Source organism: Gymnoscopelus microlampas (genome assembly GCF_963454915.1).
Source record: "Gymnoscopelus microlampas genome assembly, chromosome: 2".
NCBI lineage: Eukaryota > Metazoa > Chordata > Actinopteri > Myctophiformes > Myctophidae > Gymnoscopelus > Gymnoscopelus microlampas.
In genome coordinates this window covers 15,279,675-15,297,174 of record NC_139939.1, presented here as the reverse complement: position 1 = coordinate 15,297,174, position 17,500 = coordinate 15,279,675, and the positions used below count along the sequence as shown (strand labels likewise).

At 42.5% G+C, this 17,500-nt stretch overlaps 2 protein-coding genes across 4 annotated transcripts in view; both read left to right on the top strand.

Annotated features, from left to right (window-relative positions):
- The window catches only part of LOC311059715 (metalloreductase STEAP4-like), a 10,817-nt gene extending 4,225 nt beyond the window's left edge, over positions 1–6,592 (top strand). The window contains exons 6-11 of one of the 3 annotated variants that reach the window (XM_084077746.1): positions 1–206; positions 1,153–1,247; positions 1,845–1,955; positions 2,457–2,492; positions 3,609–3,768; positions 6,012–6,592. The exon at positions 1–206 is cut by the window's left edge and continues 88 nt beyond it. In XM_084077746.1, the coding sequence (XP_083933872.1) occupies positions 1–206; positions 1,153–1,247; positions 1,845–1,955; positions 2,457–2,492; positions 3,609–3,768; positions 6,012–6,356 (953 nt within the window). In that variant the 3' untranslated portion in view covers positions 6,357–6,592. Of the gene's footprint in view, positions 207–1,152; positions 1,248–1,844; positions 1,956–2,456; positions 2,509–3,603; positions 3,769–6,011 lie in introns of all 3 variants that reach the window. The other 2 variants (XM_084077744.1, XM_084077745.1) reach the window with 2 other exon arrangements.
- A 4,763-nt stretch (positions 6,593–11,355) lies between these two features.
- Positions 11,356–11,745, top strand: LOC311054094 (late histone H2B.2.1-like; the record flags this gene model as incomplete). Its single annotated transcript, XM_084069974.1, has 1 exon — positions 11,356–11,745. One exon carries the CDS (start codon positions 11,356–11,358, stop codon positions 11,743–11,745), a length of 390 nt encoding a protein of 129 aa, XP_083926100.1.
- Between the last annotated feature and the right edge of the window lie 5,755 nt (positions 11,746–17,500).

The following is a 17,500-nucleotide window of genomic DNA, read 5'->3' as shown; positions in this document are numbered from 1 at the left end:
CCCTGTCAGCGTCCAGGGAACTGGAGGATTACCCCCTGCAGCTTTTCCCCCAGTGGAGACTGCCTCTGAGGCTGGCCGCCGGCCTCATGGCCTTCTTCTTCTTCTACGTGCTCACCATTGACGTCATCTACTCCGCCACCACTGTGAAGCCGGAGGACAGATACCAGGACAGGTCCTTCAGAATCATGGTGTCAGTGGCCAACAAGGTACGCTTGTCTGAGAGTCACTCATCTCAGCACGATGCTGGTCAACAATACGCCTTAACAGTGGTCATCAAAACCTTTTGCGCCCATGGCACACAGATCATTCATGAATGAATGATGGTGAATGTATTTGTATAGCTCTTTTCAAAACAAAGTTACAAAGTGCTGTACAGAGCAAAGTTAAAAACAACAGACACAGAGCAAAATCAGAAAACAGTAATAATAACTTTAAAACAAGAACATTACATGCATAACGGTTAAGAAAAACACTTGACATAAAGGCAGGTTTTCAAAAGCGACTTTAATAAAGGCACGGATGTTGCTAACCTTAGCCGCACAGGAAGTGCGTTCCAGACCACAGCCTGCCGGGCAGCAAAAGCCTGATCGCCTCGGGTAATTAGGCGAGTTTTAGGGACAATCAAGGGCCCTATCTGATGATCTAAGGATGTGCGCAGACTTATAAGGGACCAGCATATCCGAGAGCCTGTCCATGGAGGGTGTTAAAAGAAACATTTTTACTCCTGATGGACAAGTCAAAATCTCAAGGCACACAATAAAATAAAATGAGCAGATCTACATGCTTACACGCACGTATCTGCTTTTTATGTTTTTAAACAACACAAATGAATTTCAAAAAAACAATTACACTTTTTGTTTTTTACTTCTTGCTTAATATAATACATGCCCAAAATAGGAACGGCAGGTTGAAAGTGGTTAAAATATATATTTATATATGTATTTTTAGGGTACAGAATTTGCCTCTGTGTAGGGAAATGAAATGTAAATGTCAAAATGCACACCTGAACTTGTTAGGGAACCAAACTACATCTCTGTTTAAGTACAGTTTGTCCGCTCATCAGTCTCATGCTCATTTCTGGAATGTTACAGCCGATGGAGGATGGATGAAGAAGTCTAATGACGTTTTGTCCTTTTATTTTATTTTTTGCAGGTCTTCCCCATTGTGTCTCTGATCATGCTGTCTCTGTGCTACCTGCCTGGCGTCCTGGCCTCCATTCTACAGCTCTACAGAGGAACCAAGTACAGGTCAGGGCTGCTTTGGAGTTTGAGGGCCAGCGATAAATAATCTTTCATCCTTTTAGAACTCATTATTCATTATTTTCTTAACCTTTTCAATTAAACACAAAATGAATAAAATAATCGAGAAGCAGGTTGTTTTTCTTATATTTTAAATATATAGCAATGAATTAACGCTAATTCAAATAGATGTTTTATACGTTGTCATTCATACAACGGTGTCACGTGGCGCTATTTTGGAATTTGATGGAAATAAAATTGCCGATATAATGACATGCTAAAAATAGGGATGCCAAGTTGAAAGTGGTTTACTGTTGCAGTCTTGTTTGACTTTACATTTCATTTATGCTACTGTATTTAAAAAAATGGGTTGGGAAAAGAAAAAGAAAGAAATTTTAACATTTCCCCAAAATGAGGAATAAATAAATTAAATCGATTCGTTCAATTTACTGTTGCACGCCTATCTAGAACAACCCTAACCCAACAATAATGCTACTAATGACAATCATGATAAGTGAACTAACTCTTCTATGCAGGAGAAAATATAAATGACCTACTTTTGGAAAAAAACACAATTGTTATGATCTTGCGGGTTATGTTTTGCAGACGTTTCCCTGATTGGCTGGACCGCTGGATGCTGTGCAGGAAGCAGATTGGTCTACTGGCTCTGGCATTGGCTTTCCTCCATGTTCTGTACACTCTCATCATCCCCCAACGGTAGGCTACCCATAGCACCAATCACTATTAGCTCTTTTTGTCTACAAGAACTAAGTGAACCGCACTGTGCCGTGAAACATGTTTCACAGGTTCTGGAACTGTTTCCAATACGCTGCAGCTCGGTTTCAGATCAACTCACTCACTTCCTTTACAACCATAAACCCATCAATGTAATGTGTTGTTGTTGTTTTTCAATTAAATAATAATTACAGTATTATGCATGCTCTCAGTAAATAAAGTCCAGAATACAGTTACATAGCTCAATAACCCAACTGAACTCAACTTGTGAATCTGCACCTGAAATGTATTTGCAAAAAAAACATGCACAGTTCTAAAGTAGTGGCTCTGTTTTGTTCCATAACCGACAGATTATTAGCAATGACATTTTTTAATGAGCTCACTATTTTGCCCTTTTCCCTCAGTTGTCACCAAGCAACGTAACAAATTGTATGAACAGTTAGTTTTCTTTTAAAGGTAGTAATTCTGTGCATTTTTCTGCAGATATTTTGTAAGAGACAAACAAACCCAGAAAGCAGTGTCCCTGGACTCCCTGGTAAGGCTGTTACTGAGCAACAATAAATACATTCTAACCAGTAAGACTCCCTAATCGGGAGATAAGCGACCGTAGGTCACATGTATACAGAAGAGGGCTGTAACGGCGAATGTTTGTCTGAAGTCCTGAAAGAAAGAAAAGCTCCATCTCCTTGTCTGTCTTTCTCTCTGTCTCCCTCACTCCCTCTCTCTGCCCCCCCCCCCTCTCTCTCTCTCTCTCTGTGGTGAAAGAGCTATTTAGATTTTGGATGCCCTGCATTCAAAGTCAAAGTAAAATGCACATGATAATTATGGTACCATCTTAGAGATCTTGTAGCAAAAGTAAAAAGTAAGAAGCAAGAAGAAAGTAACAAGCTCACAACACATTGCATCGCTGTCAAATAAATGTAGTGGAGTAATACAAAGTACAGTATCTGCCGCTGAGGTGCTGTGGGGTAGAAGCATATAAAGCATCAATGGAAATGGAAATACCTCAAGTAAAGTATAAAGTACCTTAAAATTGAACGTAACTACATATTTGAGGGAATATCACCGGCTTCGAATGCTATCAATGCATTGAATGGGAGATTATCACGTTTTATCAGACCATTGAATGGGCGAAGTAGGCGAGCTACCGTCTACCCCGCGATTTGTCAGACCATTCATTGGGCGTAATCAGGAGCTACTGACCTACCGACGGAGGCGGAGCAGTCCCCACAACAATATTTACGATTCTGTCCATATCGGTACATAACTCGAACGGCGCTGAGTAGGCACAGGCGAGGGTCGCACCGCTCCGGACGGCAACTCAGTCGCCTTAGCTCCTTCGGTGGCCCGTCGCGGGGCTCCACCTCGCCTGAGACTGCGCGCCTCCGTCATGGTCCGAAACCGAAACAACCAAAACCAAAACCGAAACTAAAGTATTTAAGTCATCTCCGTCGGTAGGTCAGTAGCTCCTGATTACGCCCACTGAATGGTCTGATAAATCGCGGGGTAGACGGTAGGTCGCCTACTTCGCCCATTCAATGGTCTGATAGAACGTGATAATCTCCCATTCTATGCATTGATAGCATCCGAATCAGGTGCGGAATATACTTTACTGCTCGTTCTCTTTCAGATCAGGAAAAACAAGACAGAAGAGTTTGACACCATGGAAGCCTGGAAGACTGACTCGTACTTCTCTGTGGGGATCCTGGGCTTTGGGGTGTATGTGGTGCTGGGGATCACATCCCTGCCCTCTGTCAGCAATGCACTGAGCTGGAGGGAGTTCAGCTTCGTACAAGTGCGTGTGTGTCAGTGTCACAAACCTGTGTGTGTGTGCGTGCGTGTGCACTAGTGATGAGCGGGCCGACCCGTAACCCAGGATTTCAGAGGCAATTATGCGGGCTGCGGGAGAGTGGGTCAGCCGCTCTCACACGCAAAAAAAATAATAAAATCACATGCTCTTGTTTTGCCTTTATTCCTAATAAGAATAAGAATAATAACAATAAAACAGTTTGAATACACTTGGGGTGTATACTTGAAGATTATTTAACCTTCATGATTTTACAGAAATCGCGGGTCGCGGGGCGGGTTGAGCCATAGATTTATATATGGGTTCGCGGGGCGGGTTGAGGCGGGTTGGGTTCCGTCGCGGGGCGGGTCATGAAAAAACCCGACCCGCTCATCGCTAGTGTGCACGCATCCATGTGCATGTGTGTGTGCGTGCGTGTGTATGCGTTTGTGTGTGCATGTGTGCAAATTGGTGCTTCTCTTCTCTGTCTCCTGGTTGAAAATGGGACACCTGCCACTGTTCTACTTTATGCTCCATATTGTTGCTGTAGTTCAGTGGTTCTCAACCTTTTCAGGCCACAACCCCCAAAACAATCATATTTGAACTGTGGACCCCCCGAAATAATCATATTTGAGTTGAGGCATTTAGTTTGACTCGGTTCCACAGCTAAATATTGTGAAAATAGCCGAGCTACAAGCTCACAACGCCTCGCAACGCAATGCGTTGTGAGCTTGTAGATCGGCAAAATGTTTGTCTCTTTCTTATATTATTTGACAATTTGGCCAATGTTTGACCAATTTTTATAGTATAGTTTGTTGATCACTTTTGATGCAGTAAAGTTTTTCTTTTAGGTATTAAAAAGGTCTGACCCTGGGGGTCCCGACCCACAGGTTGAGAACCACTACTGTAGTTGTTGGATATTTGCCAAGCAGTGTACATCTGCACACACTTGGACTGTGTCCTCTGCTTTTACCCATCCTAACTATTAGGATGGAGCAGTGGAAGCCATTAATACTGCTCTCAGTACTCGGGTGGCTCATGTGGTAAAGTGCCTGCCCACCACCGCGGAGGTTGTAGGTTTGAATCCACCGTGGTGCATCCGACTTTGTCAATACGAAAAACAATTGTCCCGTGTTCAGGGGAGGGAAGCCGGGCAGGGAGCGTGATATTTGTCATTGAACGTCATTCCTACGGGCTGCGGGTGGCACTTGTCAGCAGGAAATGTTGGGGCGGGAGGAGTAGGACGAAGGCTCAACTTCCTCCCGGTGGGGGCTCTTCACTGGCAGGTGAGTCAGTAGTATGCAACAGCAGTGACAACACACAAATGTGTTTGGGGAGGAATCAATTGGCATAACGACTAAGTTGGGGAGAAAAAGTGGTAAAAAGAAACAAAATATTGCATTCAAGCCGTATTAACCATAGCGTCTCTCCCTGTCAGGGACCGAGTTGGTCGGAAGGCGAGACACAGGGAAAACTTTGTTGGTTTTAAAATATTGTTCTCTTTTTTTATTTATTTTTCTTTCTTTTCTTTTTTTCCGTTGTTACAAATCAAAGGTTTGATAACAAAAACAAATGTGCTCAACACAAAGGAAATTAAACTAAATAACGAAACTGTACTAAACAACACAACTGAACTGAAAACTGAACTAACCAGATTGACACAGGAGGTGGACATATATAGGGACGGGTCAGACGACTATTAACACAAAAGGGGGAAAAGACAAAGACTACCATTGAAACACACACTGAAAACCCCTGCCCACCCCATGGTACAGAGGGACTGTGGTGCAGTCCAATTTCTCCCGATTAGCTGTAGATCTGGAGCAGCTGATCCCCATTGCTTTGGCCAGCCCATCATGTCCATGTTTGTCAGTCAACACCTCCCACAGAACTGGTAACTCAAAGAAAACTCAGTCAAATCAAATGCAAATAAACTCATAGAAAAACAAATAATAAATTATGTCATTTCAACTTGTTAATAATGTCCAACTGAAATTAAACACACTAAATATATAAACCAAAAGGAAGAGTTACCATACATTATAGTCTCTATGTGTGGCTGCTGAGTCAACTCATGTCTCTCTCTCTCTCTCTCTCTCTCTCTCTCTCTCTCTCTCTCTCTCTCTCTCTCTCTCTCTCTCTCTCTCTCTCTCTCTCTCTCTCTCTCTCTCTCTCTCTCTCTCTCTCTCTCTCTCTCTCTCTCTCTCTCTCTCTCTCTCTCTCTCTCTCTCTCTCTGGTCCTGTGCTTCTAGTCCAAGCTGGGGTCCCTGACGCTGTTCCTCTGCACACTCCACACCTACCTGTACGGCTGGAACAAGTTCCTGCTTCCAAAAAGCTACAAGTGGAAGTGGACTCCTCCGGCCCACCTGTTGTGTCTGGTGATCCCCTCTGTGGTGCTGCTCGGCAAACTGCTGCTTCTTCTCCCCTGCGTCCGGCGCAGCCTCGCGCGAATACGACAGGGCTGGGAGAGGAGCGACGCAGCGGGAGCTGAGAGAGGAGCGGACAGAGGCGAGATGGGAGCGGGCAGGGGAGAGGAGAGGAGTGACATGGGAGTCGAGAGAGCGGAGGAGAGGAGCAGTCAGCTACTGATACCATGAGAATACCCCGCGTAGAAAATATGGATAGACTTTGAGTATTCCAAATTTGCAATAGTACTGTATGTTTTCAAAAACACGTTTTAGTTTCCGTCTTTTCTTTTTTACTGACAAGGCAAATATACATTCCGTTGCTCAGATTGTATTCAGAAGTGCTGTAATGTTGGATGTTGTGGACTGTGTTAAATTCACAGGAAGATCACACTGTTGTGATTGTATTAAAACGTTTTTATTTTTTACATTTTTATATTTATTTTCTCTGATATGGTTACTGCTTGTAATGTAGACCTTTCTTTACTCAGATGTGACTTACAGTATCACAATATATTCCAATATATCACAATATATTGCAATGTATTGGGCCTTATTCACATTTCTTTTAATACATTAAGCCTATTTGTATATTTTGCATTTGTATGGCGTTCATGTGATCAACCCATTACCACCAGTTGGATAACTGTCTTTAGAGCCTCACAACATCCTCGACACTAGCCTATACCCCTCTTGTTAAAACCACTTGAACCCTAGCATCCCTATCCTGAGGTGAACAACCGGCATAAATTACCATGTGGTACACGAACACTCCTGTCCAGTGATAATGATGTTAAAGTAGTTGATTGAGATCTTTCTAGTCATAACATTAGCCTGTATTTTGTTTGTTGAAATGTAATGTCATGCACATTTCTCCAGTGCATAGGCTACTGAAGACCTTCCATAGGCTCCTAAAATGATCTATTATTATATGTGGTAAAATCTGTCATATTCCATTCAATAGATAAATTAATACTTTCTTATCCATATGAGTAAAATTGCCCGGCTGATTTGTTTATTTCTGGAACACAGTTCTTGTATGAAGTGATCTAAGATTCCCTTATGAGAAATCCAATAGAAAAAATAATGATGTGACCCAGGGGGATAGCGCCCTCTAGTGGCAGTTATGTCAGACTTTGGTGCTCTATTGTGGTGTTCCGCTCCGCCATGTGGAGAGCCTGGTTACTCTGGTCAATGCACTACACTTGTCTTTGTGAAGTCTATGCCACCGCTGGAGTTGAGATATTCCTTTTTCCAACAGACTTGGTCAACGGCACTGGGTTGACTCCTGTCATGCATTCTGACTTCAAAAACAAGCAATTAATTGTTAACGATGTTGAACAGTTTGAGTAACGTCACAAGCCTATTCTACGTAATGACGTCTTCACAACATCGTCATCACAACCACATAATTGTCCTTTAAATTGAATTGTGAAATGAGCTCAACATAATTTGCGATAAATCCTTCTGCTTGTAACAATATTTCCAAGACATTAGTTCGCAAAACTAGTCGATAGAATCAGTTTTTACTGCGAAGCATCGGGAGAATCATGGCTAAAATTGCTAAAATACTAAGGAGAAGAAGAAGCAAGAAGAGCTTCAGGAAAGCCAAGAGAGCCAAGAGATCCAGATCTAAAGTGAATGCAGGACGCACATATAAAAGGAGCAGGAAGGAGACCTACGGCAGCTATGTTTACAAGGTCCTGAAGCAGGTCCATCCTAAGGCCAGCATCTCTTCCAAGGCCATGGCGATCATGAACTCCTTTGTCATCGACAACTTTGAGCGCATCGCCGGTGAAGCCTCTCGTGTTGTTCAGTACAACAAGCGCTCCACCATCTCATCCAGGGAGGTTCAGACTGCCGTCCGCCTGGTGCTCCCCAACGAGCTGGCCCAGCAGGCTGTGTCTGAAGGCTCCAAGGCTCTCACCAAGTACTCCACCTCCAGGTAAACTATAGTCTGCTACAAACACAAAGCTTATTTTAACCACATGAACCCTAGCATCCCTGTTCTGGTAGACGGAAAAAAGTGAAGGACAGAGTATATGAGGGGTCCCCAGGGCTCTATACTAAGTAATGAAGTATATAGGGCTTGAGTGGTTTTAAGGACTCCACATATTTTAACTGATGAAGAGATGATCCAGGGACAGCGTATGTTAGATGTTTTGGAGATAAAGCCAGAGAGGCCAGACTGGGATGGTTTGGACGTACAGAGGAGGGATAGTGTATATCAGTAGAAGGATGCTGAGGTTGGAACTGCCAGGCAGGAGGCCTAGAGGAAGACCAAAGAGAAAGATTTATGGATGTAGTGAAAGAGGACATTAAGTTAGTTGGTGTGAAAGAAGAGGAGGCAGAGGACAGGGTGAGAGGCAGATGATTTGATGTGGCGACCCCTGAAGGGAACAGTCGAAAGGAAAAGAAGAAGAAGAGATGATCCACATGGCGGTGGCCGAGGAGTACAAGGAAACCAAAAAACACCAGGCCATGATGCTGTCTCACAGCAACATGCAGACATTATCGGGGCACCAGCCCAGGGCAGGCTGGGTTGCTCTTAGCAGAATGAAGTGAAACAAAGGATAAACCAAAACAGTACAGCATGGTGCAGACGGCATGAGCAACCGTGGGAAGACCTTAATCTCTTTAACCCGCCTGGGGCGTACCTATTTCGGGAAACAAATAAAGTAAGATTAAAAAAGATGAGAAACAACGTTTTTCAAAAATAGCCATTTGGCAAAAAAAAAATATATATTTTTTGTGTTTAAGTTGTTAAGAAGCTCAATGTTTTAATTTGAGCTTCTTAACCTCTTAAACATCCCTCATCTTTGAGAGACGGGAATGTATGGAAGGCCTGGAACCTGCCGTTGGAATACGCCTTGCAGGGGCTTCGGTGGGCATTTTCTCTGGGAGCTCTTGGACTGCTTGAGATTGAAGGTCTGGCTAAGAAGCGGTTGGTATAACTATACCAAGCGGACGGAGGCTGCCACCGGCGGTGGCAGAGTCAACCTGCTGACGGGCTGACAACATCATAGAGCTGAGAGCAGCCGTAGAACCATATATCCTCAGTCTGCCCGTGAGGCCCCATATTTGAAAACCTGCAGAGTCACTCAACTCTGGTCCAGTGAGGTTTGCGGCCAGGCTTGGCTCAGGGAGGTGGGCGCCCCGGCCATGCATAATCCTGCGCGTGCCCAATTTATTTATATTTTTTTCATATTACCCCTTTTCTCTCAATTTAGTCATAATGCCCTTTTTATTTATATATTTTTCATAATACCCCTTTTCTTTAAATGTTGTCATTATTCCCTTTTTATTTATATTTTTTTCATAATACCCCTTTTCTCTCAATTTAGTCATTATGCCCTTTTTATTTATATATTTTTCATAATACCCCTTTTCTGTAAGTTTTGTCATTATATCCTTTTTATTTATATATTTTTCATAATACCCCTTTTCTGTAAGTTTTGTCATTATATCCTTTTTATTTATTTTTATTTTTTTCATAATAACCCTTTTCTCAACCCTTTTTATTTAATTTCATATTTTTAATATTTTTTCATAATACCCCTTTTCTCAATTTAGTCATTATGCCAGTAATCTCTTTCCACACATTTCTGTGTTGGACCCTATGGGGTCACATGCTAGTTAAAGGCCCCCACTATAGGACATAGTGCGTCCTACTCCAGCTCAACACTCCCCCTCGCTGACAGGCACTGCCCCAGCCCATAGGAGATGCACTTACAGTATGGGAAGGGAGAGTATACTGTAGCAGACACATGAGTGAAAGCTAAAGAAATATAAAGCCTTCATCAGCTTTTTATTATTTCATATTATGTATTGTAGGGCTATAGATGTTCAGGCCTGACAATCTAGCACTGATCAGAGCACTATGTCATGCAAAGTTTGGCCAATCATGTTACGTTTGTGACATTTGTTGGTCAATCAAATCCGGAAGTTACGTTTGTGACGCCAACCCACCCAACGTCCACCCATAAGCCAATTTGAACATAACATTGCCAATATTGATGGGCTAACATTGAATGGTGGTTGGTGGCGTAGAACCGGGGAGATTTTAAGGATCAATCAATCGATTATGTTTGGCTTGGATCAACGGAACGAACATAGTATAATATTTAGTGGTATCACAAAGGAAACTACTTTGTTCAAGGTTTTAAATCATTTTTGTTTTGTTTTTGTTACATTATTCATTTTTGAGTGGTGCCAACCACTCCTATATCTGACATTGTCTGTGTGTCCGTGTGTCCGGGTGTATGTCCAATAAACAAACATTGATGACAACATCAATACGGGGCTCATCAAAGGCACCACTCTCTTCACACAGGGTGTGATTTTTATATTAATGATGAATGAAACTATCATGAAATTATCATTTGGGGGCTCACTTGCAATACCCCCACGGCCCACCAGTGGTGTGGTCCCGGGCCCACAGGTTCAGAATCACTGGCTTTAAAAATCAAGGAGCGGGTGCCCCTTTAAAATCTTTCAGAAGCCACTCAACTCTAGTCCAGTGAGGTATGTGGTCACGGTCAGGTTTAGGCTTGGCTCAGGGAGGTGGATGCCTCTGCCATCCATACAGTCCTGCGGTTGTTCTTTTTTCATAATTTACACCCCTTTTTTTCATAATTATACCAATTAACCCTCCCCACACATTCATGTGTTCCCATTGCTATTTTACCTTACTGGCTCACATGACAGTGAGGAGCCCCCACTGGGAGGACATAGCGCCTCCGTCCTACTCTTCCCGTTCAGCACCCAGCGCCGGCTGCAGGGGCTTCGGCAGGCAGGGACTTTCAATCCCAGCCCAGTCTAAGAGCACCCTGGAGCTCTTAGACTGGAAGTCTAGCTAGGAAGAGGCTGGTATAACAATATCAAGCAGGTCCCGGTGGATCTTCATAAAGTGGAAGGAGCGGTGGCAGAGCCACCCCGCTGACGGGCTAACTAACACCATCGTAGAGTTGAGTGATGATCACTCATCCATTCGGCAGTACAGTTGCCCAAGCCTATACTTAATAAATGGCGTCATCACGCAGTGACATCACAACATCGTCATCACAACCATGTAATTGTCCCATTAAAGTCAAATGGACAATCGTCATTAATGAGAAGACCTTCTGCTTGTAGCGAGACAGTTATTTTGGAACACTAGTTGATTGACCTGTGAGGTATCTAGAGTAGAAGCATGGTGGGAATAACAAGGAGAAGAAGAAGCAATAAGGGCTTCAGGAAAGCCAAGAGAGCCAAGAGATCAGGATCTAAAGTGGGAAAAGGACGCAGTTATAAGAAGAGCAGGAAGGAGACCTACGGCATCTACGTTTACAAGGTCCTGAAGCAGGTCCATCCTAAGGCCAGCATCTCTTCCAAGGCCATGGATATCTTGAACTCCTTTGTCATCGACAGCTTTGAACGCCTCGCCGGTGAAGCCTCTCGTATTGTTCACCACAACAAGCGCTCCACCATCTCATTCAGGGAGGTTCAGACTGCCGTCCGCCTGGTGCTCCCCGGTGACCTGGGCAAGCACGCCGTGTCTGAAGGCACCAAGGCTGTCACCAAGTACTCCAACTCCATGTAAACTGTAATCTGCTGTACAGACACAGGTTATTTTAACCACATGAACCCTAGCGTGCCAAAATGTGGTATTTTAAGTAGTTTTAAGGACCATACACATTTTGACTGATGAAGAGATGATCGCCGGTGAACCCTCTCGTCTTGTTCAGTACAACAAGCGCTCCACCATCTCATCCAGGGAGGTTCAGACTGCCGTCCGCCTGGTGCTCCCCAACGAGCTGGCCCTGCAGGCTGTGTCTGAAGGCTCCAAGGCTCTCACCAAGTACTCCACCTCCAGGTAAACTATAGTCTGCTACAAACACAAAGCTTATTTTAACCACATGAACCCTAGCATCCCTGTTCTGGTAGACGGAAAAAAGTGAAGGACAGAGTATATGAGGGGTCCCCAGGGCTCTATACTAAGTAATTAAGTATATAGGGCTTGAGTGGTTTTAAGGACTCCACATATTTTAACTGATGAAGAGATGATCCAGGGACAGTGCATGTTAGATGTTTTGGAGATTAAGCCAGAGAGGCCAGACTGGGATGGTTTGGACGTACAGAGGAGGGATAGTGAGTATATCAGTAGAAGGATGCTGAGGTTGGAACTGCCAGGCAGGAGGCCTAGAGGAAGACCAAAGAGAGAGATTTATGGATGTAGTGAAAGAGGACATGAAGTTAGTTGGTGTGAAAGAAGAGGAGGCAGAGGACAGGGTGAGAGGCAGATGATTTGATGTGGCGACCCCTGAAGGGAACAGCCGAAAGGAAAAGAAGAAGAAGAGATGATCCACATGGCGGTGGCCGAGGAGTACAAGGAAACCACAAAACACCAGGCCATGATGCTGTCTCACAGCAACATGCAGACATTATCGGGGCACCAGCCCAGGGCAGGCTTGTTCTGGGTTGCTCTAGCAGAATGAAGTGAAACAAAGGATAAACCAAAAGAGTGGTATGTACAGCATGGTGCAGACGGCATGAGCAACCGCGGGAAGACCTTAATCTCTTTAACCCGCCTGGGGCGTACTTATTTCGGGAAACAAATAAAATAAGATTAAAAAAAGATAAGAAACAACGTTTTTCAAAAATAGCCATTTGGCAAAAAAAAAAACATTTTTTGTGTTTAATTTGTTAAGAAGCTCAAGTTTTTTTAATTTGAGCTTCTTAGCCTCTTAAACATCCCTCCTCTTTGAGAGACAGGGGAATGTATGGAAGGCCTGGAACCTGCCGTTGGAATACGCCTTGCAGGGGCTTCGGTGGGCATTTTCTCTCTGGAGCTCTTGGACTGCTTGAGATTGAAGGTCTGGCTAAGAAGCGGTTGGTATAACTATACCAAGCAGACAGAGGCTGCCACCGGCGGTGGCAGAGTCAACCTGCTGACGGGCTGACAACATCGTAGAGCTGAGAGCAGCCGACGAACCATATATCCTCAGTCTGCCCGTGAGGCCCCATATTTGAAAACCTGCAGAGGTTACTCAACTCTGGTCCAGTGAGGTTTGCGGCCAGGCTTGGCTCAGGGAGGTGGTCGCCCCGGCCATGCATAGTCCTGCGCTTGCCCAATTTATTTATATTTTTTTCATAATACCCCTTTTCTCTCAATTTAGTCATAATGCCCTTTTTATTTATATATTTTTCATAATACCCCTTTTCTCTAAATGTTGTCATTATGCCCTTTTTATTTATATTTTTTTCATAATACCCCTTTTCTCTCAATTTAGTCATTATGCCCTTTTTATTTATATTTTTTTCATAATACCCCTTTTCTCTCAATTTAGTCATTATGCCCTTTTTATTTATATATTTTTCATAATACCCCTTTTCTGTAAGTTTTGTCATTACATCCTTTTTATTCATTTTTATTTTTTTCATAATACACCTTTTCTCAATTTAGTCATTATGCCAGTAATCTCTTTCCACACATTTCTGTGTTGGACCCTATGGGGTCACATGCTAGTTAAAGGCCCCCACTATAGGAGGACATAGTGCGTCCTACTCCAGCGCAACACTCCCCCTCGCTGACAGGCACTGCCCCAGCCCATAGGAGATGCACTTACAGTATGGGAAGGGAGAGTATAGCAGACACATGAGTGAAAGCTAAAGAAATATAAAGCCTTCATCAGCTTTTTATTATTTCATATTATGTATTGTAGGCCTATAGATGTTCAGGCCTGACAATCTAGCACTGATCAGAGCACTATGTCATGCGAAGTTTGGCCAATCATGTTACGTTTGTGACATTTGTTGGTCAATCAAATCCGGCAGTTACGTTTGTGACGCCCACCCACCCAACGTCCACCCATAAGCCAATTTGAACATAACATTGCCAATATTGATGGGCTAACATTGAATGGTGGTTGGTGGCGTAGAACCGGGGAGATTTTAATGATCAATCAATCGATTATGTTCGGCTTGGATCAACGGAACGAACATAGTGTAATATTTAGTGGTATCACAAAGGAAACTACTTTGTTCAAGGTTTTAAATCATTTTTGTTTTGTTTTTGTTGCATTATTCATTTGTATATTAATGATGAATGAAATTATCATTAAATTATCATTAGATTATCATTTGGGGGCCCACTTGCAATACCCCCACGGCCCACCAGTGGTCCCCGGCCCACAGGTTCAGAATCACTGGCTTTAAACATCAAGGAGTGGGGTGCCCCTTTAAAATCTTTCAGAAGCCACTCAACTCTAGTCCAGTGAGGTATGTGGTCACAGTCAGGTTTAGGCTTGGCTCAGGGAGGTACAGTCTCTGAGTTACAGACCTGTAAGGATTCATTTGGTTCCTATCTGTCATTTAGCTGGGGACCCCCTGGAACTCCCTCAAGGACCCTTGGCGGTCCCTGGACCCCACTTTGAGAACCACTGTCTTAATCATAACCAGCCTTTTCTTGACATAATTGAAAGGGAGTATTGGTGTAACCTGATTGGTGGTGGACAGGTACTTTACAGATGCACGTGAGTGCAACGAAAGACGTCTATGTCAGTGATGTTCAACCTCTTTTAAGTTCAAGGATCATATCAATCTTTGGGACTCCAATCTACACTGTTCAATTCCATTCCATTGATACACTGCATTGCTCCAATGAAAAGCAGCGGCCATTGCGGTATCTACGTGCATATGTGTATAGTCCTATGAAGTGAATTTTTCCCTGTGGATGCTCGGCCGTCTCTGGGTTCTCGGTCTCGGAAGCACCCACGGAATAGGCACAAAATGTGCGGCATTGTTAAGTTATGCTTAGTTCTGCAGCTTAACGTTGCATTCGGAGAAAATACGGAGATATTATTCCATTTAGCCAAGCATGGCATATTTTATTAGAAGGGCTGCACGCATCAGTCTCACGGTGCAGACTCCACTGAAGATGAACTGGTTCCACACAGGTGGTAATCATATGAACGTGATTAGGCTATAGGAGGCAGGCATGCATCCTGTACCTTGACGCCTCACTGTGGCACAAGCATAACATTGCACATCATATAGAATGTTACATACAAGTGAGGACATATATCCCATCAAATCTTAACAGGCATCCTATTGAGTTTTTTTTTTTTTAAGGTCAGTTCAATTGACATTCAATTTGAAAAAGTAATAGATTTTAAGACACATCAGTTAATCAATCTTCTACAGCTATATTTTTTGGATTTTTTTCAAAAGTATCAGTATGTATTGTTAATTATCATAACATACTTTGCCAAGAAGTGTATTCTAATATTATGGAAAAATGAAGTTTCACCCACTTTTAAGATGTTTCAGGATCAGCTATCTCAATTTCTTCCACTAGAAAAACTTACCTTTGAAAAACAAGGCCGAGAACAAATGTTCCAACACCTATGGAATCCACTGATTTCCCTACTAAGTAGGGAGACTGACGATTGATGTGGTAAACGTGGTTCTGCTTTAAAAAAAATATATATATATATATATATGAGTGCTGTCTACATGCTGAAAGTTGTTGTTGATGTTGCTACTATTGTTATAATTGTTTATTTAATTTTTCTTTATTTTTCTTTATTATTACTGTCTTGTTTTTATTTCTGTTTGTTTGTTAATGGGGTGGAGGGGAGGGACTAAGGAATGGGATGACTGTGAAATGCTGTGGGGAAAGTATTTGCTGTACCCTGCGATTTCTCAAATAAAAAGAAATTGAAAAAAAAAAAAAAAAAAAGTATCAGTATTTTGTATTTTTGTTTTTTGATACATTTGAAGTATTTTAAATTTGTTACACAGTATGTTTTGATATATTTGTGCCCATCGCTGCTCCAAAGCTGACTGTTCAAAAAAATTCATTAAGAGAAATACAATTATTTTCAAATAGGAATTTATTTTGGTTACAGTTACAGTGATATCAACAAGGAACATTCTTGAAGTACCTAGTACTACTATAAGACTATACTGTAGATTAGAACCTAAGGTTTCATACAATCAATGCAGTGCAAGGTACACCACCTTGGAAATGTACATCAAACCTGTCATGAATACTTTACATTATGATTGTTTTACATTGGTAAAATTACATAATATTTGTAGCAATTGTTTCTGTTGTTTCCAGAGGCCTGTGATTCACTTGGCCATCCTCTTAAGGACTGGATTAGCAGAAGGTGGTTGACCTACTGCAGATGGAAGCATAGCGGTTGTTGCAGTTGTTATTGCTCCATCCTCTTGACTCTGTTGGAAGAAAATGAACATTCATGAGTGTCTATTTATTGCCAACAATGGTGACCTGTGTTTTTAAATGACTTTGCCTCTAAATACAGATCTAGGATCAGATTTCCATCTCTCAATCCGTAGTTCACTACAAATGGCAAATAAAATGACTCTGACTCTGACTCTGACTCTGACTCTGTGAAGTAAAACAAATCAGATCCTAAATCAGCAGCCAGGGGAATGAGTAAATCCATGCAATTTGTAAAAATAAGTTTGGCAAAATTATCACTGTGTATTTGGGCATTTTTATGGTTGCCATTATTGATTGTACATTATTATATACACCTGGCAACACTGATTCTTCAATTCTGCTACAACCTGTGAATGGCTCCGTTTTGCAACATAAGTAGAAAACCTTTTTTTCTCTCAACAGTTTTTTGCAATAACCTCTGCAATTTACTTTTCCTTACCGTAGGTGTTGAGGTGGATACATTGATAACTGCTGGTAGATGATTGGGAATACCAGTTTTGATAGCTGTACACTGTGCCGTCGTCCCATCTCCACCGGCTCTGTATAGATACGTAAGAAACAATTAAATTTGCAGGCTGTTTCATGGTTGTCTGTCAAGTTCGATTCAAGCTTTATCAAAATCAACCAGATCACATAAGTAACATAACAACACTCCCTCACGTCACATGTGATAATGCTTAATTCAGTGGTTCTCAACCTTTTTCATGTCAAGGACCCCCAAATTGACACTTATTAGCCCGCGGACCCCCATTTGAAAAGATATGCCAGGGACCCCCATAAGAGAAGATTTTTACGGCTCTAGCAATGATTCTCAACCATTTTAATTTCAAGGACCCCCAGTTACACATGCATTAGGCTACGGACCCCCATTTAATGGCATTTCTATCTCCGGGACCCCAATTTATATTGTAAAATCAATGTTAATTTAACTTAAGAGATTGTACAAATGCATTTGTACACTCTCTGAGTTACAGACCTGTAAGGGTCCATTTGGTTCCTAACTATCCCCGGACCCCACTTTGAGAACCACTGGCTTAATTATAACCAGCCTGATTGCAGCCTGATAATGTGTCAGGTATTTGTACAGGTGTTTGACATTATTGAA